General features: G+C 33.7%; 1 protein-coding gene across 1 annotated transcript in view; it reads left to right on the top strand.

The window, feature by feature from the left end:
• Positions 1-27,252, top strand: part of LOC118742397 (kinesin-like protein KIF12) — a gene marked incomplete in the record, with an annotated part of 95,963 nt that overhangs the window by 26,219 nt on the left and 42,492 nt on the right. The window contains 3 exon segments of the mRNA XM_036474449.1: positions 11,302-11,473; positions 13,197-13,424; positions 21,068-21,208. Of these exon segments, the coding sequence (XP_036330342.1) occupies positions 11,302-11,473; positions 13,197-13,424; positions 21,068-21,208 (541 nt within the window).

Genomic DNA, 27,252 nt, shown 5'->3' on the forward strand with positions numbered 1-27,252 from the left:
TAGCTTTTTTCGAACAAAATATGCAGTTAATAGTTAGCACTAGTGTTCGCGTAAACAGACTAAAGTTAGATATAAGCTAACATCACTCCGTGCAGGGTAGCAATACGAACTGGCTAATGGAGTTGTTGTCAGGGTTGAACCAGAATATAAATAGTGGGAGCGGCATTGAGTCTTAATAATAACATCCAATGAGCGCGGACAAAGATAAGACTAATATTGGTTTGGTTATAGCTACACTACACACCACTTACCCTCAACCTACATTCTGCTTCAAAATAATGCTTTTAGGACGCGATCGATTTTGTAATTAAAGAAAACAATTCATATCCAAGAAAAAATACTTATACTAACTGTGTACATATGTACATACATACATATATATGGTATTAAGTAAACTTCCTATGCAAATTAACTTAACTGTAATTTGTTTGGGATTTGAATCGTAAATACATAAGTTTATTTGATTATATACATATGTATGCACATACATACATATGTAAATATATGTAGTCAAATGCACATACATACATACATACATATAGAGTAAGCAGTTTTTGTTTGCTTGTGGAATTAGTTCTTTTATGGCTCTCAACGAAATATATACAAATTTCATGATTTTTCGAGAAAAACGTGCATTCCGGCAATTTTTTTCTATAACTAATTTGTAAAAGAGTGTTCAATAACAATAGACCAGTCCGCAATCTTAAAGTGATTGAGAAGTCAATAATATTTTAAAAATGTTTATTAACTTTTACATTCATTTATTCATAGTACTGCAATACACACTGATGACCACTTGGTTGGCCTTACTGTATCTGCTATATCAAGGGCTCTCAAACTTTTAAGATAAAGGCACCCTTACTAAATACTTTTCGTTTTATGGAACCCCACATCAAATTAGTAAAAATCAAAGGCTTTGCAATTTAAATATGAATAAAAACTTTTACTAGAAATAGTATGCATACATACATACTTTAAATTTCAATGTGAATAATGAAATCGTTTTACTGTTATTAAAAACTAGCTTAGACCCGCGGGTTTCACCCCACAAATATGAAAAATAATTTAATGATGTTATATCTTATTTCTGTGCCCATTTCGTTATAGCTCGTTATTTTTTAAGCGGGTTAAAGTATTTAAGCCGTTTAAAACTATGAAATTATAAAATCTCGTCTGCGCACTAGGCATACGAAAGATATCAATCCCTCTAAGTTTACCTTAAAATGGTTTCAGGGATACGACGCGTGAACGTGTAACCTTCTTGGACGTGTCACGGCGGATTCTAATATTTTCCACTCAAATTTAGTAACCTGGCCTTGATAAAATACCACTCCTCATTACTGTAGCAAACGCCTCAAGAGGTAAGGCCGAATCCGGCTATCCCGTTTCCATTACATGAAATTTTTTCTGTCAGTACGGTACTTATAAAACAAGTCTCCATAACAAATTTAAAATACTTCCAGAGATTTTCTATCCTTCCAGAGATATGTATTAAGAAATTTTTAGTATGTATGGGAGGCGACATGTCTCCTTTTTTAATAACTCACACTTTTCCATGAGCCATGGATACATTTTGTATACACAACTCCATACCAAGTTCCAGTATTCTTTCATAAACACTTCCAGGGATATGTAGCAAGAAAAAGTCAATTTTTACAGGAAGTGCCACGCCCCTTTTTCTTATAACGCTAATCTCCTTCCATGAATTTAGAATTGATTTTACATACCCCAGTACCAAGTCCCAGTACTCTACCATGAACACCTCTAGAGATATGCAGTATAAAAAGTAAATTTGTACGGGAGGTACCATGCCCCTTTTTCGAATAACGCAAATTTTTCTCCATGAGTATGGAATTAATTCTGTATACAAATCTCGATGCCAAGTTCCGCAATAAACACCGCCAGAGATATGCAGCATAGAAAAACCAATTTGCATGGGAGTTGTCACACCACCTTTTCCCATAACTCACATTTTTCTCCATGAGTATGGTATTAGTTTCACATACATACATATATATGTATTTCTATACCAAGCTTAAGTACTTTACCCCAAACATTTGAAGAGATATGCAATATGAAACTTTCAGTCAGTATGGGAGGTGCTACGCCTCTTTTCCAAAAACGTCCATTTTTCACATAATGTTGGCAAAACTTTAATCTGGTTAACGATTAAAAATTAACGATTAAAATGTTAATCGCGTTTGACGATTAAAATTAATTAGTCGTAATCAACTGTACGATTAATGATAAATTTTTTTAGTCGTAAATCGCTGGCTGCGATTACGATTAATTAACATTAATCATTAATCGTTAATCCAATTAAAAATAAAATCTGATTTAGTTGTCTAGTTTGTCCGAATTTGAAACCAAACACCACTTATAGTAATTATTTTGTGTTTTACGCTTATAAAAAGCACATAATATAAAAAAATTATAATTATTGTTATTAGTAATACATAAACTGGGAACTTTTACAAACTTAGTTTGTAAAACGGTTGTTGGTATAGATCTTAATGAAAATGCGCACCAAATTGCTCAGATTGATGAGAAAACCTGATTTAGCCATATCGCATTAACTTGCTTTGTGTGCTCAGGAAAATTCCAGCATAAATTAATTAATCACCAAATCTACTTGATCAAATTAAGAGTTAATGATTAAAAATTAGTTTTTTTAATTGCGGTTACGATTAACTGTTTAGTCAGATTAAAATTAATCATGATTAACTGTAATCAGATTGAATTTAATCGAATTAACTAATTGATTAAAAATCAATCGATTAGTGCCAACATTGATTTCACATACATATCTCTATACCAAGTTCCAGTTCTCTCCAACAAATACTTCCAGAGATATGCATGTAATATGAAAATTACAATTTGTATGGGATGGGCCTTGAGTTATCGGACTTACTTTCAGTCTAAGACCGTCCTTGCGAAATCCATAGTAAGTGTACCAAATTTCGTTCTGATCGGGAAACCGGTTAAGGAAGTAGCCTATTTTTCAATCCAGGTCATAAACCATCTGTGAGCAAAGTTTCATATTCAAACAGGTGGCAATTTTTGAAAATTAGCCTATTTTCCAATCTAGGTTATAAGGTATCTGTATGCAAACTCTCATGCAAGTCAGTTCAGTCATTTCCGCGTATTAATTTACTTAAACTTTTCTAATAAATCTTAAAATAATAAATCTTAAAATAGTAGCCTATTTTCCAGCGTAGGTCATAAGCAGGGAACGGATTTTTAGGACCTAGAAACCTATAAAAAAGGCAAAATAAAATAACGAAATAGGCTGGAAAAGACAAAATAAAATAGAGAAAAAGGCAGGAAAAGGCTATTGCAAAAAAGACAAAAAAAGGCAAAACAAAATAGCGCAAAAGACAGGAAAAGGCATTAGGTATTGCAAAAAAAAAACAAAATAAGGCACTAAGAAAAGACAGAAAATACGAAGAACAATCAAAAAATACATTTATTTTAGAAATGTTTATATTACAAGTAAAAAGAGAAAAACTATGAACTAGTTTCATTATATGAAAAATTTGTATTTTGAATCTTTGACTATTTTATCCTTTCGAGTTTCTTACTCATAAAACTTTAATCTGTATAGTTGTAGTAACATTGAACCACAAGATGCACTTTGAAGTTCTCTGGCAGCATTTCATTCGATTTTCGCGAAGAAAAGCCTTGAATGTACTAAATGTGCGCTCGACGTAAGTTGATACAAGTGGAGCCCAATTTAAATATGGAACGTTTGAAACGTTCATATTATCAGGAATAAGGGCGTTTGCCTCGCCCTTTACAATTTTATCCACACCCCGTATTGTCTCTAAGCCTTCTATAAGCCGCATGGGCATGTGTATAGTTTTTAATCTTTAAAAAAAATTGTAAATGCTATAATCACTTTTTTAAAGGTAGAAAAGGCAAAAAGGCAAATATCTTTAAAAAGGCAAAAAAAGGCAAATTTTCAGGGAAGTGTTTTAACATTGGATACGATATCTTATCAAAGCCTGCAGATTTGCCTTTTGATGTATTGACTGCATCATCAAAATCGATTTGGCTAATTGGTGATTCTAACAAAATAGCGGTAGGTTCGGGTACATAGTCCATTGAGGTATTGATGTTCAATTTGCTCGAAACAAAGGATTTCGAAAAGTTGGAGTCTTTAGCTAGTTCAGACCATTCAATAGCAAAAATGTTAGCGATGTTATTGGAGTTTGACCCTGTTTTTCATTACAAAATCGCTCAAGTTGATAAATGTCTAAACTTAACGAACTTTTTTATTCAAAGTATCGGCGACAAAAATGCAACCATGTGTTTTTCGTCGGCCGATGTGGTGTATTGGTAAGCAGTGCGAGCTTTCAGTCCGCAACGCCTGGGTTAAAACCCCGGTCAAAGCAACATCGCAAAAAATATAGAAAAAGGGTTTTTTCTCCGAGTGTATTTCCGCCATGAAAAACAGCTTCTCATAAAAATACAATCGCCTTTCGGAGTCGGCGTAAAACTATAGGTCCCTCCCCTTTGTGTGACAAGAGCAAGGCGCAAGGCACATATCGGAGAAGAAGCTCGGCCAAACACTAACATACATATGTGTAAACGCCATTCTATTATTATTATTATTATGTTTTTCGTGATTACAAACTCTTGCTGGCAACAAAAAAATTTTCAATTTCTCTCCAAGAGAACTGTGACTTTGCGATCTCAAATTTTGATTGATGGATAATTTTTTGGTCTGCACGAACGCGATTTGAACAAAAATAGTAATGATTCGTAAAAATGTTTACCTTGACGAACAGAACTAATAGTATAGGGGTTTTCATCCGCTTAACGTATTCATCATAAACAACATTTTTCTCCTTCCTTCACTTGCTGGTTACAGTGATATAGCAAGGATAACATGAACAAGTTAACAATTTTAACTTAAACTGTAAAAATCTTACATCATACACCAAAATCTTCATTTTGAAGAAGTTTTCATAACTATAAAATTTTGCTTTTTAAAAAATATTGTTTTGAAGACTTTTAATAAAAAACAGCCCGAAAAATCTTAATTTTGAAGGTAAATCTTCACTTATGGCAACGCTGTTGACACCTAGTGAGGGTGCTTTCCATGTCTATAACAAAAACTAGTTTTTATTTCTCTCCCTCTTTAATGAGTAATGATTCAGATTTCTCCCGAAGTACATACATACATACATATCGTCGTTTAAAGTACAAAACCGCGTATCGTCATTCTGCAAAACCGCGTAACTAACATTGGCTGCCAAAAATTGAATTTGCTGACACAAGCTCTTGGCTCAATCCTTATCCATTCGTCCTTAAATATACTAGCCAGAAATGCGATTGCTTTATAAAAAAAGAGAACCATTTTCAAATGTGAGTGCTTTTGCCTTCTAGAAAATAATTTTTACAACTTCACATACGCGGTTTTGCATTTTGCTGATACGCGGTTTTGTATTTTGTTGATACGCGGTTTTGCACTTTAAATGACGATATGTATCTTCCCTGCAGAAAAAAAAAAATTATCAATTGATAAAAAATAACCCACCTGTAGTTAGTTTTGTTTCGGGATTTCTATAAAATATATAAATTGTAGTTTGCTACAAAAAGCTAACTTGCAACTAGTTGACAAGTAATGGAGGAGTAATGAAGAATATTGTTTTCTGTAAACGCGTTTCTATTTAAATATCCTAAACTTCGCAAATACTTTTTCGAATTGAGGACAAATAAAAGGAAGATCGAAATTTCATATTATCATTTTGAAGTTATGTCTGACGACGGAGTTCGAATATGGGACCACCTACAGCAGAATATGGAAACAAATATGAAATGTAATAAAATAAGTGAAGTAAGTAAAAAATAAAAATAAAAAAATAAATAAATAAAATATTTTGTTTTCCTATTGATATTTTATGCCCAAAAGTAGTTAGTTACAAGTTAGTTAAATCAAATGCAGAGGTAACCACCCTTGACTACATCTAATCCAGAGGTAAACCACCCTTGACTATTTCGCGGCCATCGCCATAGAAATATAGTTAGTTTTCATCAAAGAAACTATACAGATAATAAGTGACTTTTAGCTCCTTCCTAATCAAGTTAAAGTTAGCTTACAGTTAGATACATTTCCTGCAGGGTTACTTAGAAGTAATTTTATAGATAAGAGTCTGAGTCTCAAATTGAAAGAATAAAAACTCTTAATCTTTCTGTGTGGCACATTGCAAAATCTTTACTCCAACTGACATGGCGCCATCATATAGATATATCCATATATGTAATACTTCTATATTCGGAGTACGTTGAAAGTACATCTGCCAACATTAGAGTGCAGATATATAATGATAGAACGAGAAAACCAATCAGCTAATGTACCCAGAATGAAGTTTGAAAAAAATAAAAAAATTAAGAGCGGTGCAGTAAACGTCAGTATTTTACAAAATTATATTTTAATTTTAAAAAAGTAAGGAAAATGAAATGTATGTTATACTATTTACTTAAAGATGAGCCGTATTAGGGGAAACTGGCAGACGCTACATGCCGGCTAAGGTGCTGGAAAGGAAGGCACGCATCCTCACTGTATATCTTTTAAGAGTGATTACGGTGATCGACTCAAGTGTAACTTATATGTACATCTCTTGCTGTTTATTCAAATCTGCCGATTACCACAAAGCTTGCACCAATCGCTTCCAGGGATTTTTGTTTTAATTTATTCAAAATTTTTTATTTAAACCGCTTCTGGAGTAACTTGACAGTTGTTTGTTCGTAGTAGCAAACATTTATTTGATCCCATTGGGAAAATAGCTAAGCACCTTACCAGGTTAGCCATGTTTTCTTTCAGTTTTTAGTAACAAAATTATCATCATGACCAACGTCATCTACTAGTAAAGCACAAAATGAACACCTCCGCTGCCTGAATATCATTGAAAAATATTAATGTTGGTAAATTCGGTGCCCACTTGAGGAAGCCTTACCCAGTTGCAAAATAACGTACCCCCGAAGTTATTTCCAAGCGCCGAACTACTCCGAGCGACTGCTCAACGTTCTACTTAACTGAGTATATGAAGCGGCTCAGAAGTATGTCTGATACCAAATGTACATTCTAAATTTCTACTTACATAAGGCGGCCACGCCTTTGTTAAAGTAAGGGAGATTCGGCAGGCAAGTGGTAAGGACCGCCGGGTGAAGGGCAATACCTTACCAGCAACTTACACTTCACCCGGCGGTCCTTACCACTTCACTGACGAATCTCCCTTACTTTAACAAAGGCATGCATACTTCGCATAACTTCGCACAACTTCGCATAAACTTCAAACTGTAATTTCGTATGTACTTGCTATGTATTTTCTATGTATTCCATTGCCCAGAATTTAGCAGAACTTTTAAAAACTTAGCGATCTGTTGAGTTTAGATTTCGCTTCACATTTTCTTAAGTTACATTTTTATGCACTGGTACAAATGGTTGTGCGAAGTTATGCAAAGTATGCATAATCAGACCTTTACAAAGCAAGTTACGTATAATGCAGAGCAGTCGCTCGGAGTAGTTCGGCGCTTGGAAATAACTTCAGCTGTAGGTAATGCGTCATAGGAGGTGTTCATTTTGTGCTTTACTAGTAGATGGCATTGGTCATGATGAAAATTTTGTTGCTAAAAACTGAAAGAAAACACGGCTTACCTCGTAAGGTGCTTAGGTACCTATCAGGGTTGTTGCGAATATTATTCCGAAATAAAAGTCCTTTCCGGATAATAAACAAACCGCATATCCAAATTAAAACAAGTAAGAAAGTCTAAGTTCGGGCGGAGCCGAACATTAAATACCCGGCGCAAGTATTAAATATATGTTTTCCACCTTTCCGAAAGCTACCGCTACATGATAAGCCGGGGTGTATACATTTTAAGTAAATTAGCGTCCTTAAATTTCGAAATATTGCAGTTTCAAGCATATCTGAAATTTACCGTTATATGAAAAGCGGCCTCAATTTTGTTCCGATTTCAACAATTTTCAACGGTTTGCTTTTATGTGGCAACCATACCGAGCTTGGTACAAATTGCTAGAACGGTTAGCGAGATACATATATGTGATCACAAGTGGGCGGTGCTACGCCCATTTTCCAAAATTTTGTCATAAACGTATTTCTTGGTAAAGAATTGTTGCAATCATCAATTTTGAATAAATTAGCTTCAATATTTACTGATTTATCGAAGATTTTGTATTTCTCGAAATTACCGTTATATGGGATGTGGACGTGGTTATTGTCCGATTTTAGAAATTTTCGGCCAGTTGGTATGCTGTACCAGGACCAACAACTGTGCCAAGTTTGGAAGAAATTGGTGTAGCGGTTACCAAGATATACACATGTAACCATAAGTGGGCGTGGCTACGCCCATTTGCCAAAATTTTGTAATATTCTTATTTTTCGTCTAAAACTCATTGCAAATATAAATTTTGAGTGAATTATCTTCAGTAGTTACTAAAATATCGCAGTTTTCGTTTTTCTGAAAATTACCGTTATATGGGAGGTAGGCGTGGTTATTATCCGATTTCGCCCATTTTCAATACCATCCGTCCCACGCCCAAAAGAAGTTCACGTACCAAGTTTCGTTAAGATATCTCAATTTTTACTCGTGTGCACAGACGGACGGACGGACGGACGGACGGACGGACGGACAGACAGTCACCGCTTAATCGATTTCTCTTTTCATTCTGATCATTTATGTATACATTTGTCTATATCTATCTCGATTCGTTTTGCCTGTTACAAACAACCGTTATGTGAACAAAGTTATAATACCCTTGTGCACAAGTGCGCTCGGGTATAAAAATTTGGTATCATATGAAAGAGGACTGAAATAGCTTGTAAACAGAAATAATGAACGACCTCTTCTTATTTTTTTTTTTGTAATTTAATACTAAAGAAATTCATATACATGACACAAGGTTTGTTCTATGGCAATTAATTAACATTTTTTATTGAAATATTTTTCAATATGCGGCTGTTTTAAGTAGCAAGCAACAGTTTTTCCAATTTCCAAATGTTACAATTATCCGGCATATAATGTCTTAAATAAAATGAATTACCGTCCAATGAAATCAAAAAGTTTCAGAAAAACTACCCTGCGCTGACCAAATAAGCAAAAAATTGCTGTTTTTTTATTTTTTCCTTTTAAATATTGTATATTTACTTGTATTTTCGTGATTTTCCAACTGAGACACCATGGGTAGATTGTTTAGATAACAAATGCAACGTCGGGCAAAAAGAGGGCGCCAAATGTATAACTTGCCAGGGCGCTCGCACGGTTAAGGTCGACATTGTATGTAACGCCGTGTAAACTCAGGAAAGGGAATGGAAACGCATAGTTTGCGTGTTGCAAGCTTTAAGCTCGGAAATTTATGCGCCTCTGTGATATGTTCATATTGAAACATACTTACGAACATGTAAGCGTGAGTGACTTGCACAGAAGTAAGTAATTGCGTCAGGCAATAGCCAATACCCTACACATTTCTATGTATATACATATCTATGTTTATACAAAGTTATGAGTTGGAAACCGTGGTCGCCCTCTATTTGCATTTTTGTCAGAAATAATGGCAGGGGTAGCAGGAAAAGTAGTTATTTATAACGCGACCAATGTCAAGCTCAAGTTCAAGGAATTATTTTTTTGAGTAAGATTATACATACATACATACATACACATATGTATATTAGACTTCAGAAAAAATGTAAAATGCTTCGTTGCTTCATCTGAAGCACATGATCTTTAGCTTCCTTTATAGCTAAAATCCATCACCTGAAGAATTTAAAATTACTCGATCTTCAATCCGTGTGCACCCGAAATCCTTCAGTTTTTGATGATTTTTAAGGTTGTACATATATGTTTTTGAGGTGGCGGAACTCGATGGGGAAGTGGTTTTCTCTACTAGGAACATATATTTTGAGATGGGTATTACAAAAAAATCTCTAATAAAATGAGACAAATCCGAAAACTGCCCATTGATTATTTTTTAAATTTAGGTTCATTACTTCCCGATATATCGGTAAGTCACGGAACCTGTATCTGGATGCGTGGCGATTATCTACATTTCAAAAACGTACCGATATAAATTTTCGGCCTATGTCGATATTCCATGTGCATACCCTCAAATCATAGTACTTTATACGTTTGCCGTGGTCGTCATCAAGAGAAGGGGGTCTCATTCGAGGTTCAATTGAACTTTAGCTCGCTCTCAAACAGCTGTCGCTAACTAGAGGATACGTGGATATAAATATCCGGAGGTAGTGAGCTGCGATTGAACCGTACGTGTAAGAATCACTTTCAACACTTAAGTGGACATCTGCGCACGGAACCATCCCCCTAATACATATGTGCCTAAAAAAGGAAGCGCAATAAATTTTTTCTAGTCAGTCTAATACATATGTATGCATGTAGGATGGTCCAAAAATACACAGGAAAATCAACTTATAGAATTTTTCCGCTGCCATGCCCCAACAGCCGGATTCCAACATTCGATATCGCTAATTTTGATCGCCAAAAATCTCCAAACATGCAACATCGAGTTACATACCCCTCATATTGCCAAATTTGGCTTATTACACATTGCATCTGTTATTTTTCCTTGTTGTATACGTTTAGGGAGCCTAAACTGATTTTCGTTTAGAGAAATTTGGCGACGAAATATGGTGTAGCGATTGTCATAATTCCTTTACAGGACTGAAGAATATCGTTTAATTTGAAATCGGTTAATATTTAGCCGTATCATCGGAGGTCTGAAGTTTTCGTGTATTTTTTATGGTAAAAAAACCTTTTTTCGTAGAATTGCTATAAAATCTATAGTAAAAATATTTTTTGAAAGAATACAAGTATGTATATCCCTTCAGAAACCTTTATACTTTAAAATGATAATGCATATTTAACTTTAAAATTTTACTAGCTTTTACACAACAATTTGTCATTTAATCATATTCTCAATTGTATTGCCCTTTGTAAACGTAATATAAGAGATGAGATTATCGTTCGTATCGAAAATACTCAAAATTTTATGTTTTGAAGATATTTAAAGATTTTATAGTAATTCTTCAAAAAAAAAAAAATAGTTTTCTGGCGGCATATATTATTATTAAATATTAACCGATTACCAGATAAAAAATACGGGTCTCCTTATTTTCGATATTCTTCAGTTCTGGGAGATGGCTGAAAAAGAACTTTGAACCACCCTAATGTACATGTGTAAGTCTAGTTCATCTCACCTCTTGTTATGTCAATCCCTAGAAATGCGAAATTCATTTCCTCGGTTCGTTTGTTCTGATTTTTCAGAATTGGTAGCGCAGATACGATGGAAATAGTGGCTTCTAAGTCCAGTGGCAGTGAACCTTCAACGCCGGAGGACAACGTAAATGTGGTGGTCAGAGTTCGGCCGTTGAACGAGAAGGAAAAGAGGGATAGACATGGCATGATTCTACAGTTTCCTGGAAATGGACAAATAATAGTAAGTTTACGTATACACCACTATGTACTTACATCCCAGCCAGCAAAATATCCGGAAACGAATCCGAAAATGGAAACAATTTCGTATAAAAACCTGATGTTTCATCCGTTTTCCGATTCCGTTTTCGGACGTTTTTCAGATCAATTCTCCCACTAAAGTGTTCATCCGAAACGTATGTGCAGAAAACTATCGAAAATGGCTGTAAAACGGGTGCGCTTTCGGCTGTTTTCCTGAAATTTGTTTGATTCAATTTTTCGTAGAAAACGATTTCATTATGAACTTCACAGAAACTTTTTCATAGATACAGGAAACCAAACAAAATACAAATTTAAGATTCAGCAATTATTTCAATTTGAATAACTAATTTTAATGTGTTGCTTCTGACGGAATTCGAACCTGGAACCTCCTGAAAGCTAACAAATAGTAACACACTTCTCTGCACACTCAGCTACTGGCGAATACGTATACATGTTTTCAAATGCTCAGTTTGAACAAATATTTTAAAATTATTGTTTTGAAATAAGATGATGACATTTTTCGGATACGAAAAATGAACAAATATGAAAATCGTTTTCTGAACATTTCCGGAAACGAAAAATGTACGAAAACTGCACTTTCGGCAAAAAGTACGTTTCTCTGCTAGCTGGGATACTGTATATTACATATCGTCGTTTAAAGTACAAAACCGCGTATCGTCATTCTGCAAAACCGCGTAACTGACTTTGGCTGCCAAAAATTGGATTTGCTCACACAAGCTCAATCCTTATCCATTCGTCCTGAAATATAGTAGCCAGAAATGCGATTGCTTTATAAAAAAGAGAACCATTTTGAAATATGAGTGTTTGTACGCTCTAGAAAATAATGTCTACAACTTCACATACGCGGTTTTGCATTTTGCTGATACGCGGTTTTGCATTTTGTTGATACGCGGTTTTGCACTTTAAACGACGATATGTATGTACATTAGAGTGGCCCAAAAGAATAAAGTCGGAGTTTTAATACCGGCACACCCTAGGATTGATCTATATCGAAAAAAATATACCCCTATTTTTTATTTTGAAATCAAAATATATTTAGGGAGTGCTCAAAACGCTCAAAATTTTCCATGTATTTTATATGGAGAAAAAAACATCTTTTCGTAGAAATGGTGTAGAATTCTTGAAAATAAATATTTTTTGATCCGAAAACTTTATTTATCTTCAGGAGTTTCCCAGTAATAATACTCAATTGTTTCTTTAACAATTTTTTCATGGTAACTATATTTTATAGGTCATCCAAAGGCCTTAGAGAATGCAATTGGGGACCAATAAAAAATCTTTAATCATAAAAAATGGTCAAATAAACAATTGGATATTAATACTGGCAGTCTCCTGAAGAGAACCACAGTTTTCCGGTCGATAAATATTGATTTTCAAGTATTTTATACAATTTCTACGAAAAATTGTTTTTTCTCCATATAAAATACACTGAAAACTTTGAGCGCTTTGAGCACTCCGTAAATATTTTTTGATTTCAAAATAAAAAAATATGGGTATATTTTTTTCGGTATATAACAATCGTAGGGGATGGCGGCATTAAAAATCCGACCTTATTTTTTTTACATACATTTTTGGACCACTTTAATGTACATATGTATGCATGCATTTATATAACTTCTACTTCGTGTGGCAGTTTCTTTATGCACATTGATTTATTTCCACTTTCTATTTATGTATATATGTAGATCGAAAGCAGTGAGGGCAGCAACAGAAGATCGCGAAATCAAGAAAACGTGCACGTCTTTACTTATAATGTGGTGTTTGAACCTGGAGCAACTCAAGAAGATATTTTGGATTATTCAGGCATCAAACGTATAATTGAAATGGCAATCGAAGGGTTTAGTTGCACTGCATTTTGTTATGGACAAACCGGTTCGGGAAAAACACATACGCTAACCGGTCCACCCGATCTGGTAAGATTCTAGACCTTGTACATTGATAAATAGATTAGAGGCTAATCCGGCGAAACTTCAGTTCATAAATGGGATGATATGCATTCATTTATGAAAGCTTTAACGCGTCTTCTTTTTGACAAATTTTGAATATTTAAATGCAAATATTAACTGATATAGTATAGACATTTTGTAGATAGTTCCTAATAATTATATCAACATAATAAAAGCATGTTTTGGTATATGCACTTTACCAACTCCTTTCCGCCATTATTTACTATTATTTACTAGATATACTGACAAATTATCATTTCCTACAGCTTTACTATTTTGAGACTTGCTATTGCTATTCGAATTCCGTTATGCCAAAAGAACGTAACATTAATTTCGCCATAATTTATTACTGGATAAAAAATGTGGGTAAAGAATTTGCGTGGAAGGCAGGACACCTGAGGGTCAACTCCCGTTCTGCGTTATCGTGAAGTGATAAAAATAACACTTTCACACCGTATTTATTTCGGTGTTAATTTTATACTTTTCACTTCATTTCACGATAACGCAGAACGGGAATTAACCCTCTGACAACCATAACGAATCTTATAACTTAGAGGACAACCCTGTGTTTTCGTGACGCTGCATACTAACTGCAATTGCTTAGTTGCGTAAACTGCAGAATTTTAGGCAATATTTCCGATCATGAGAAATGAACACTTGTAATGAAAAAATCCATACGTGAAAGAATGCTAACGAGAACAGAGAGGGTACATAACCAATCAAATTCCAGTATTCTATAGGTAGATTAGGTAAATTTTCTTTGAATTTCTCAACAGCAATACGAAAACTCCCCGTGAAATTGGCCCCCGAACTTTCTAAAAAACGGGAAATTTTTTAGAGTGTTGGGTAGATTTTAAGTGGTTCTAGAGTCCCTGGCTAGAGATTGCAATAGTTTCGGAAAATTTCGGACAGAAATAGAAAAAAGACGTTTTGGGGTGCCATTTATTCCTGTACAGATATATCACCAAAAAATACTGAAAATTCGCTTCAGATAATACGCTATTTAAAGTACATGTATGCAAGTTTTACGTACAGTATGTAATAAATAAATCTCTCTTTAAAGTTTCATAAATTGCACATTATTTACTTAAAATTAGCAAATAATCCAATAATTTTTTTTAATTAACGGTACTCCTAAATTTTTATATGAGAATTGAAGTCGGTTGTGTTTTTTGCTTAAAAATTATTTGTTTAACGAAAAGTTCTATTAACACAACTTTCAAAAGAAATAAAAAAAATTTTAAAAATAATTTTAATAAAAATAACTTAATTAAATCTCAAGTAGTACACTGGTGTATAACTTGGTGTAAATTTACGAATTTTTGGTATACAACTGATTTATTGTACCAAAATCCACAAATTTACACCAAGTTATACACCAGGGTGTTACTGGAGTTCCAAGAAATTAGTATACTTTTATGTTCATTTTCCTCTTCATGAAATTATTTTCAAAGAAAAATGCATTCCATCGTTCTTTTTTTTTAAGAACGACAAAATCTTTGGCTGGCTTCCAAAACGTAACCATGATACAAAAAAAAGAAGGTAGTTTCACTTTATTTTTTTTGACATAAACTGTGCTTACTGACATTTCTACTTTTCGTAAATTGTTGAACTAGCACTACCACCTAATCAAATAATTATTTTGGAATTTTTAATATTTTTTTAAGGAATTTTTATTTTATTTAAAAAGTAAGTTGTAACATACGAGGTTAATATACTTACATGATTGTTCGTATTAAAAGAGCTGCGTATTGATTTAAATTGCTATAAATGTAAGGCACACCAAAAATGTAGCATTATCTTTTACATGATATATTATATGCAGTTGGTCCTTTAAGAAACTAAGTAGGAAGTTGCTTTATTTCGCGCGTTTCGCTCTAATTGGGCGCATCTGTTCCTCCGGTTGAAATCTTTCGCGGAAAAGTGCCCGGATCAAACAAACGATACTTTTGGTAACGCATTTCTAGTAACCATGCACGCGGATATCCACTTTTCCCGCATATGTGGTTCCGCCGGGAGTCGAAAAAACTGTATGTTAGTTTTGTCGCAATTTCTTCTGTTATTTTTACAGCTACTAAATATGCAGCTCATCTTGCTAAAAAACAATAAAAAAAATTAACAACAGTAAATGCATATTTTATGTGACTACAATGTAATGTTTCAATTACCTTCCGTTTTATACTCACTATCGCTAAAGGCATTAATTTCTTTTAAATAATTATATTTTTTTTTTTGAGGTAGGTAATCAATCACTTTTTTACTTTTGTCAAAGAATATGGTAGCTCGATTTCAAAAGAAAATGCCAAAAGCACAGTTTACGTCAAATGGGAGCAATGGCGGCTAAGAAAAAGTGAAACTACCTTTAAATATTGTATCATGGTGCCAACATTATTGATGCTTGCATTAATAAATCATTCTGGTTTGCTGTAGACTTCGACAGATCCGTCGCCTTCCTTCATTTACTGCGATCAGACATGTCCAAAAACAGCATTCGAGAACGTTCACAGGTTGATGAAGGTTAAGCCACTTGTTTCAGGTTTTTTTTGTTTCCTATGTCCACTCTGCCAAAATTTTATTTGATCATATTTTTTTATTTTCACTTTTATTTCAACATAGATTTTTTTAAAGAAAAATACTGATAAAAATAAAATATTTCACACAAACAGTGTTGAAATTAGAAATTCCTGCCTGTATTTTGTTTGTAAGTCAAATATTAGTGGCATTGTGCTACTATGATAGCACGGCCGAGTAATCTAGTCAACATATGTATGTGCAGTAGTCGAAAAAATTATATTAAAATTTTTACAAGTTTTTAAATACTATTTTCGTTGTTATTTAATTTGGTTAGCTTTTTATAGTTCATTCTTTACCAACATCCGTATAAATACATACAAGTTTAAAGGCAGTGTCACACGATTAGGAATTTGCCGATATTCGGTGCAAATCGTATCCCAATTGTGTGATTACCCAAATATTATTCTTTATCCCAATCACAAAAAATAATTTTTTGAAATTTTTCAATACCAGATTGCTGTATTGTACCAAGCTTTTAAATACAAAAAAAAATCCAATTTTTTTATTTTGTACCAATAGACCAATATAAAAATGCACAAATCTGTACAAATGTACCAATCGAGTGACACTGCCTTAAAAATTCCTGCAATTAAAAAAAAATCAACGAATTGTAAAAAATTCGATTTTTTAATTAGATTCTTAGTATCGGCTACATCATTGAATTCTAGTAGAATAAAGTACAAGTTTCAAATGGCTTGATTTTTTAGAATTTTTAAAAGAGCTCGAAATTTGTACGAAAGTTTGTTGAATTTTTTGATATTGCACAAAGTTGGCAACTTGGATTTGCATGGGTGTTGTCAAAAAAAACAATAACCAAAATTAAATAACAACAAAAATAATACGTTAAAAATTGGCAAAAAGAACAGCTACAACCTACAAACATATCAAGCTTGATGTTGATAGAAAGATAGAGATTTTTTGTTAACACGCAGATCCCATAAGATAGATCGTGTCAGCTGACACGTTCTCCGTTTTTACGTCCGTGGGCAACTGCGCTTTAACTCAATTTCCAAGCACGCACGCAGCCACGCAAGGGCCCTTAGCTTTCGTTGCGTTTCAGACCAACTTTATTTATGTATATATGCCAACCACGTGGCAACGCCGTTGTTTGTTCCTTAAAATTGTTGTTGCATTTATGTAGTTGTTTGTTTACGTTTTGTGTCGGTAAAAACATGGTTGCACTAAACAAACATATGCAAAAACACGTTCAAGCAACAAGCAATAGTGCTGCAACTTTTTTGGCATACTTAAATAAGTTTCGTTCCAGCAGTACGATTTGCAGGTTTTGCAGGATTTAGTCCGCAAAGTGTTCCAGTCGACAAATTTCCTGTAACTGAGAGCAGTTTCGTGAGAATAAACTATGCTTACTCTCAGTTAGAAGTTTCAGGATTTAGTCCGAAGTGTTTCTTCCTGCAAATTCATGAAAACTGTCAAATGAAGAGCAGTGTTGCAACAAGTTAAAGAGCTGATGCAATTTATAGGAAATATTTCTAGCAGAATAGAAGGCAATTGCACCAAAATAACGAAATCTTTTGAGAAGTAAAATGTTGTGTGTAGGAATTTTTATCTGAATAAATAATTCTGTAAACAAACATCTGACATTTATATACTTGCAGGAAAAATGGTTTTTTGCGTTCCAGCAGTTTTTCTCAGTTCTTCTCTCTTGTGAGGGATATTTTGCTTTTTGACAGTTCAACATGTTTAAGTCCAAAAATCGCTGGAACGCACCTATAAATTGAATTTGGCCCTTAGCAGGGTAGCCAATTCATTTTTGAGAATTCCCTGATTTCAACAATGAAATTCCCCGATTTTGCCTGAAATTTTGTAAAATTCCTCACCTAGGACATCGTTTTCTTTACAAAAAAAAAACAAAATATTTTTAAATGTAATTCATCTATGTATTCATAAACAAACCATACATGGTTGAGGCGGAAATGCCTCTTAAATGTATGCGTTAATATTGATACTGAATTAAAGAAACGTGCTAAGCAACAGTTTAGGAATAAGACTTATGTATGTATGTACATCAGTGTCGGACAGCCCCCGTAGGTCCGCCACTGACTGACACGTAGTTTAACCCCCAAAACTCAGCCGCTGGATCCGCCACTGATGTACATGAATATATTAGGACTCATACAAGGAAGAAGGTAAAGTTGGATATGTAGAAAATATATAGGGATAAAGGCAAAGATTAAAATAAAGTAAAGAACCAAAACCTAAAGACAAAAGGCAAGGTAAATTTATATACTTAATATAGTAGTAAAGGTGTGGAAGAATATGTAGATGAAGCAAATAATGAACATATAGATCTGGATGAAAGTCAAGAAAATGATAAATTAAAAATTGACAACGTAAAAAAAGAAAAAAAAGAGAGTTGTTTTGTGTTGTGTTGTGTTGTGTTGTGTTGTGTTGTGTTGTGTTGTGTTGTGTTGTGTTGTGTTGTGTTGTGTTGTGTTGTGTTGTGTTGTGTTTTGTTGTATTGTGTTGTGTTGTGTTGTGTTGTGTTGTGTTGTGTTGTGTTGTGTTGTGTTGTATTGTTTTGCATTGGCTTCTATTGTGATGTGTTGTGTTGCTTGGGTTGTTTTGTGTTGCGCTGTGGTGTTTTGTTTTGTGTTGTGGTGTGCGGTGTTGTATTGTGTTCTATTGTTTAGTATTGTATTGTGTTGTGTCGTATTGTTTTGTATTATGTTGTATTGTGTTTATTGTATGGTTTTATATTGTGTTGTGTTGTGTTATTTTGTTTTGCTTTGTGTTCTATTATTTTTTGTGTTGTATTGTGTTGTGTTGTTTTGTTTTGTGCTCTGTTCTGTAGTGTTTTATTGTTTTTTATTGCGTTGTATTCTGTTGTTTTGAGTTGTTTTGTGTTTTGTTGTTATGTTATGTCGCAGTTTTCGTATTTCTGGAAATTACCGTTATATGGGAAGTGGGCGTGGTTACAGTCCGATTTCGCCCGTTTTCAATACCAACCTACCTTGGCTTAATGGAAACTTGCATACCAAATTTCGTTGAGTTATCTCAATTTTTGCTCGAGTTATCGTGAACACGGATGGACGGACAGACAGACATGGCTATCTCGATTCGTTTTGACTGTTACAAACAACCGTTATGTGAACAAAATTAATATACCCTTGTGCACAAGTACGCTCGGGTATAAAAACAAAAACAAAGATGCGTAAAGATAAATGCAAAAATTAAGATCAAGGTGAATTTATATATTTTACTAATATAAGGGCGTTCGTGGGTAACCGCGCTCTAACACTTATTATTCCTCTTCCAGCGATAAGTGTCCGTGTCCAACAGTAACGGAAAAAGATATGCAAATAACCCTTTCTCACTGAGAGGAGCACACATCTACGAAACATAAACCACCTGTTCTGTTTTTTCTCTTAAATATTGACGGTTATTTTGGGACACTTTCAAAGTGGAGAGGGATATTTTCGACCTCTACTCTCAATTTAACTCAGCTCAGCTCAGCCCACCTCAATTCCCCTTAATTATAGTGGTTGAATTTCAACCGTTGGGCGAACACTAGTATCTTAAAAAAGGTAAGAAAAGGCAACATCAAATGTGTATATATTAGAGCTGTCAAACTATCGATAGTCCAGTCCATTGATGTTTTACGATAGTCTTAAGGGTGACTATCGATAGTATCGGCCCATTTCATATGTTTTTCTAAATCAATTTATTTTTCGTTGTCTTGCTTTTATAAATTTGTTTATTTTAGCGGCTCACGGTTGCATTTTAGAATCTAGAAATATTGCTAGAAATTCGTTCACCGTGCAAACAGTCAAAAAGCGATATCAGAAATTTTCCCTGCAATTCGCCTTTCGGAAATAAAAAACTTTCTTTCGAGAAACACTATATATGCAAGGTCTCACTGCTCATGAAACTGCTTTCTGAAATTTCTCAAATTGACAGTCTTTTGAAATATACTGCATTGCCACGTCTGACACGCTCTTAAGACGGCAATGTAACCTCTGCCATTTCCACGTTTAAAATAAAAAATGGCGCTTTTAGAAATAATGCCATGAACCAACTAACGAAATCACCAGCATGGCAACCGTGCATTTGTAATTGCATTTTAGGAAAAAAAATAATAGTTGATAACGTCATTTTTTTATCGGTTGTTTCATTTACACACATGGTTTCATTCCGTTTCATTCACATGACAGCGAAAAAATGACGTCACTGCAAAAAAAAATAATTTTTCTCGCCCTCCGTCCTGGGTGTTCTTTATTCGTTAGTTCAAGAAATAATGCTGCAAAGTTTTGTTCTCTTTGAACCAATACGTCATTTTTTAATCGGTTGTTTCATTCACACGCATGGTTTCATTCCATTTCATTCACATGACGGCGAAAAAATGACGTCACTGCAAAAAAAAATACTTTTTTTCGCAATCAGTCCTGGGGGTTCTTTCTTCGTTAGTTCATGAAATAATGCTGCAAAGTTTTGTTCTCTTTGAACCAATACGCGCAAATGTCAAAAGCGCTAGGAAAGAGAATATGCTACCGATGAAACGATAGTGGCGTTAGTGGTAAAACTATCGATAGTTATTTCATGTGACCAGACTATCGATACTATCGATAGTATCATCGATAGTTTGATAGCTCTAGTATATATGGAATCAGGGAAAGTTAAATCGTGGACATTCTTAATCGAATATAATCTATCTCTTTAGCAGAAAAAAGGCAATTTCCATAAAATACGTTCCCTGTTTATTATACTAGAATTGAACGAGCTATAAAACTGGTGTGACATTTCGACTTACACCTAATTCCTCACAAAAAAACTTCCCATGTAAACTGGTATTTCCCAAAAAAAAACAGTCCATTCCCTGATTTCCCACGTTAACTAAAATTCGACGCAAAAACTTATAAATAAAAATTATTTATAAGCTTTGGTAAAAATTGTTATCAAATACTCGAAAAAATATGAATTAGAATTTGTTTTATCTTGTAAGCATACTTGCTGATCCGTTGTTATATCCGGGGAATACTGTTTATAGAAACTGATTAGACTTTTCCTATTTCTTTCAGTTTGTCGGCAAGCCAAATTTAAATGATCCACGGCATGGTCTCATCTTCCGATCGTTCTTGTACCTCTTCCAGTTGATAAAAGATCGCAAGGATGTCAACTATGTGCTAAAGGCGTCTTTCCTTGAAATCTACAATGAACGTGTGAGTATTCCCTTCAAAGGATGGTCATGGAATCAATAAAATTTAAGCAAAATATTGATATACATAGGGCCAGTTTCTCAATGTCTGGTTAACACTATAGTTATAACTCCAGGTTAAACATCGTTAACGACCTTATCGACTTATGAAGTCGTTATGTTTAACCTGTAGTTAGTGTTAACCAGACATTGAAAAACCGGCCCATAGAGATATATATACACACATGCGCATGCGGCCGCTCCATATTAAACATACCAGCATACCAATTTTACGATTCGTACCAAAATCGAATCTACGACAGATTACAGCATAGGGGTGTTAATTTACTATTAAACTCCGGTTTGTTTACTTTAAAGGTGCTGACTATGGTTGCCATATGACGTTTTTCGTTTGTACCATACATTTCCTTTAAACATACCAAAATAAATTAAAATATAGAATGCTGAACTGTTTTTTGCTAACGTAGTCAGTTTTGGTAGGTTGATTGTTGAAATGAAAATTTTATGATTTTAAAGGTACATTTTTTGGGACCAATGAGCTTCTGGGGAGGAGCTTCTCTTATTTTTGAATGTGTCATCATGTGGTATCACAAATAATTTTAAGAAAAATAACTTATTTTAAAAAGGTTTCTCTTACCCCAAGAAATTCAATTGCCAAATTGGGAAAAGGTACCAAGCAGAAAATAAATTGTCTAATGAAACACCAGTGGCAACTGGGGATGTGATCAGCTGTTTCGAAGGTTGCAAGTTTTTGCAAATTTTGCGTTCTCGTACTTCTGTGGATATTTTGTTTCTTTGAGAGCGGATGCAGCTAAAATCTAAGAATTTTTGCTGCTGTATAATTTTTTCCGCTCAATACGAGTTAGTTAGAGTTTTAATATCACTTTGCATGGACCTTAAACTCATTTGAGGCCTATGGTTTCAAGGGAAATCGTTTTTAGAATTTTCCGGGGATTACGTTTCTACTATACCCGTTGAAGGAAAAAAATCGTCTCAGGCTAATGCATGATACAAAAAAGAAGGTAGTTCTATTTAATGACATTCGTTGTTGTTGTTAACCATTTGATTTTAATAAAATTAGGACATTTCATTAAATTCATGCTACTTGATCACGAGCAGTAATGTTTTTTTAAGCAGAACGTATAAAGAAAGTGATTAAAATTATACTTATGCTAATTGCTTATCGGAGAGCGGTCTGCACAAGCTGAATTCAAGTTTTTGCATACAGTTTGCATACAATTTTAAATTCGAAATTTCGAATACGCTAAGCACAAAGCTTAATTTTTTGCAAAATCTGACGAGAAATTTAAAAGTAAATTTAGACCAAATTACTGAACCCTATTAGTAGTATTCTTAAAACTTTTAAGCAGAACAAAAATAATTTTTCCCAATTTGTTTTTGTTTTGCATGTTAAGTTATGAGAACAATTTATTCACATGGAATTGACGATTATAACAAGTAATTTTTAGCAAAAAAAAACCGACTTCAACTCTCATATAAAAAAAAAATATATATATATATATATCTCATGATCCGCTGATCGGATCTTAACCAGATTAGATTAAAGGAACAAAAAACAAAAAAAAAACAAAAAAATATTCCGACGAACTGATAACCTCCTCCTTTTTTGGAAGTCGGTTAAAAAAATTTTATTTGTAAAGAACATTCTTTAGAATTAGATTTTCAAATCGCAAGATTGCATTCAAAATAAGAAAATTAAAAAATAACAACATAATGCTCTCGTGTTTTTTATTATAAAATAAAAAGAACGATTCCAATGAAGTCTCCTTTAACATTATACATTTTATATATTTTTAATGAAAAAAGGTGCGAACCACGTAAGTAAAAAAATTACCAAGCACTGATAACGATTTTTGATTTGAAATATTATTAAATTGATATAAATGTCCGATTTATTGCTTTAATATTATCAAGGTGGCAAGGCCGTTGAGAATACTCACAATTTATGAAACTTTAAAAAATTTTATTATCCGTCAAAAGTTGTTTATTGAAACTACCTTCTTCTTTGTATTATGAGCTAATGTACTTATCTATAAAATTTTATACTGTTTTGTTGTTCTATGAAAATTTTGATGTATCTATGAACTTGTATATTGTTTTGTTGTTCTCAATAAAAAATTTCAAAACAAAGCATTGAAATTTATGTCGTTCAATCTGCTATGTTACCTATCAATTTTTCTAATAAATACTACGTTCAAATTGACGCCATTTAACTTGTTTAATGAAAAAGAGCTTTTTGTAAAACACAATCGTCCACATTAAACATTTGGAGTCAACGATGACGGTTGTTTAATTACAAATAAAAATTCATAAAAAATATTCTAAATATATACACTGCCGGAACAAAGTATTGGCACAGCAAATTTTTCATAATATATGCAACAATTTTCATTCTAATATTTTTCCGCTAATTTCGTATAAAAATATGGTTCATTCTATAACAAAAAACATAAAAATATAATTCCTAAACTTTCTGCAAAACTCGCGAAAATTCAACAAATTTACATGAAAATTTTCAACTTTTTAATCAGATTTTTTTTGAGTATGCAGATCTGCCCAATTAGATCTATTATAATAAGGTGCAAGTTTTAAGTAGCTAGGAATTACCGTTTTTGGCAATTTTTTCCCGCATTCTCTTCCATACAAAAAATTTTTTCGAAAATATGTACTTTAAATGGGAAAAATGCAAAACACCTCCAACAAAAAAAAATCTCAGAAATCAACGCGATTTTTGACTAACTGCGAACTTGCATTTTTTCTAAAATTTATTGGGCTACAAAACTGCATACTCGAAAAATTTTCGCGAGTTTTGCACAAAGTTTAGGAATTATATTTTTATGTTTTTTGTTGTTGAATGAGCCATATTTTTGTACAAAATTGGCGGAAAAATATTAGAATAAAAATTGTTGCTTATATTGTGAAAAATTTGCTGTGCCAATACTTTGTTCAGGCAGTGTAATTAATTTAAAAAAAATCCTGACGTTAAAGAGAAAAACTAAAAACGCAGTTCTACCATGGTAGAATAATACCAGGTGAAGTAATTAGAGCGAGAAGAAAGAGTTTACTCTACCTTATTGGAAGTGTTCGCTCCTTAGATTTTTTTAAAGGCTTAAGGCCAGAAATATTAAAAAGAATTACCCTTTTTGACTACAAAAGGGGTAATAATTTGAAGTATTTTATTTAATACATATACATACATAATATTAAAAACTACTTTTGAAATATCCTATTTGAAAAATAAAAGAGCCATTTAAATTAACTAAGCATCATATATTATTTTTTATTCAAATTAGATTTGTAGAAGCTAAACAATTTTGTGATTACGCTTGTATTTAATATTGAAAGACAAACACTAACAATAAGCAAGAGCTTTAAGGATTTACAGCCAATGTAATAAATAATAATTCTTCTTCTTCTTATTTGGCGCTGTAACTGCCTAATCTATTTTGGCCGAGTTCAACAAAGCACGCCAGTCGTAGGGATAAATCGATACCAGCAAGGTATTACTCAAATCAGTACTTGTACTTGTATCAAACAAGGTATAGGTACCTACTCAGTATCGGAAAGGTATCGAGTACTTGTACATAGAACTACGATTTGCAGATTTTTTAAAGTTATTGAATTTTTTTTCACAAAAAATATGCGTTTTTACAAGACTATTTATCTTCTAAAATTTTTTCATACAAAAACCATAGCATACATTTTACAAGATTAATAGATAAAGTTTTTTCATATAAAATAAGTTTAAGAAAATAACCCCGTTTTTGTTATATTTCCCCAAAAAAATCAACTTTTCCAAGTGTTTTCCTGAAATGCATGTTTTGAAATTCGAAACTTTGAACTCGACTCGATTTGCCAAATATTTTTTAATTATATCTGATGAAAAGAGTGAATATTCTAATTGAAAACCGTAAAAGAAGCAGCAGCGATATGAAAAAATTATTTTAATGCGAGACTTGTAAATTTTTGGGTTAAAAACCATCGAGAAAATTATCGAAATCGATTCGATTTCAAATTTTCGAATTTTAGAATATGCCTTATAGTTGTACCTTTTTTTTAGAAAAGCCTCTAGCAAGGGACAGATGACTCAACAACCGTTATGTATAGACAGGCTTGCTTATATAGTGCGGAAATGTAGTGCGCAAATCGCAGTAAAAAGTATCGAGTAAAAAAGTACTTGGTAAACTGAGAAAAGTATCGAGTATGTACTTGGATTTACTTGTATCGATTTATCCCTAGCCAGTCGTTTCTTTCTGTGCCAACTGGCGCCAATTGGAAATGCCAAGTCCTTCTCCTCCTGGTCTTTCCATCTCAGTGGAGGCCTTCCTATTCCTCTGCGGTGTCCATTCGAACGACATGACCAAGCCAGCGGAGCCGCTGTATTTTAATTCGCTGCACTATGTCCATGTCGTTGTAAAGCTCATACAGCTCATCGTTCCATCGTCTGCGGTACTCGCCGTCACCAACGCGTAAAGACCCGTAAATCTTCCGCAAAATCTTTCTCTCGAATACTCCAAGAGCTGCCTCATCGGATGATGTTATTGTCCATGCTTCTGCGCCATATACCAGCACGGGCATGATGAGTGACTTATAGAGTGTGGTTTTCGTACATCGAACCACTGAACTGCCTACTGAGTCCAAAGTAGCACTTGTTGACAAGAGTGATTCTGCGTTGGATTTCCATGCTGACATTATTATCGGTGTTAATGCTGGTTCCCAATTAAACGAAATTCTTTACTTTCTCGAAATTACAACTGTCCACAGTAACGGGGGTGCCAAGGCGCGAATGTGCCGACTGTTTGTTTGATGACAGGAGATACTTCGTCTTGGCCTCGTTTACCACCAGACCCATTCGCATTGCTTCCTTATCCAACTTGGAAAAGGCAGAACAGACTTCTAGTGACTTTTGGTGGTGAACTTGGCTTTTGAGACTATTTGGTATTCAGTACGCTGTCTCACGTCTCTAATCTCAAAATTAAGTCACTAATTTGTCAGCTGGCTAAGAGCCGGTCACAAAAATAGAAGTATGCAGGAAAAACTTATTTCTTTCCATTTTGTTAAAAAAAAAAACGCGAAAATGAAGCGAGGAAATTTGTTCAACAAGAATTTAATTAGCAAATAAACCAAAATGCTTTAATATCATACAAATGTTTAAAAAAAATATATATTTTTTTTGTTTTTTAAACATTAAAATCTAAAGATTGTAAAAAATAAAACTAATAAAAAAAAATAAAAAAATACTAAATGAATAAATAAAAAATCCTCTACGGCCGAGGAGGACTTGAACCCGGCCCCTCTCGGCTGCCAGCCTAATGCTTTGACCACTCGGCCATTGCGACTATTTGAGCGGCGCGGGCAAAAGGCATACATAAACACTATCAGTTGATTGACTGTGTTTTCTTTCACCACACATTTTTGGTGAACTTTTTGTGACTCTCTCCTTATGAATACCCAAATCGTCTCAAGTCACAAAAATAGTCACTAATTGATAATCTCAAATTTAGTGACTTAAGATGAGACTGAATAATGAATCCCAGGGTAAGGTAGTTAGCGAAACGTTGGGCAAAGAAGTGGAGAAAAAGTGTTTTTCTTGCACATGGAAAAGTAGATCGACCAGCCTACAACAATACCAAGAATTTATATTTTATACCTATTCGAAACAGAAAAATTAAATTGGAATCTCTTTAGCGACATCGATAGCATAATTATACCCCATCAGGATTTTTACGGCATGTCGGTTAATTAATTTTTAGCGAAAAAAATAACATATTAAACTTCTCCTCGTCGCACTATGGGCCAGCAAACGATAAAAAGTGACCAATATTCGAAATCTTATCGCAATAGCTTAAAACTTGCTACAAGGGGTTTTCGGGATCGGTGATTACGAATCTGATGTTAGATTTTAAAAATTCAAAATGGCAAAACCGATGTGGCCGGCATAAAAAATACGCCTGTAGTCAGCATACATATGTACATATTTAAAATGTAGTTTCCGAAGCCCACCAGGAGGAGGCTATACTACGAATT

The sequence above is a fragment of the Rhagoletis pomonella genome, unplaced genomic scaffold (assembly GCF_013731165.1).
Source record: "Rhagoletis pomonella isolate Grant_MI unplaced genomic scaffold, Rhpom_1.0 Rhpom_scaffold_00007, whole genome shotgun sequence".
In the NCBI taxonomy this organism is placed as follows: Eukaryota; Metazoa; Arthropoda; class Insecta; order Diptera; family Tephritidae; genus Rhagoletis; species Rhagoletis pomonella.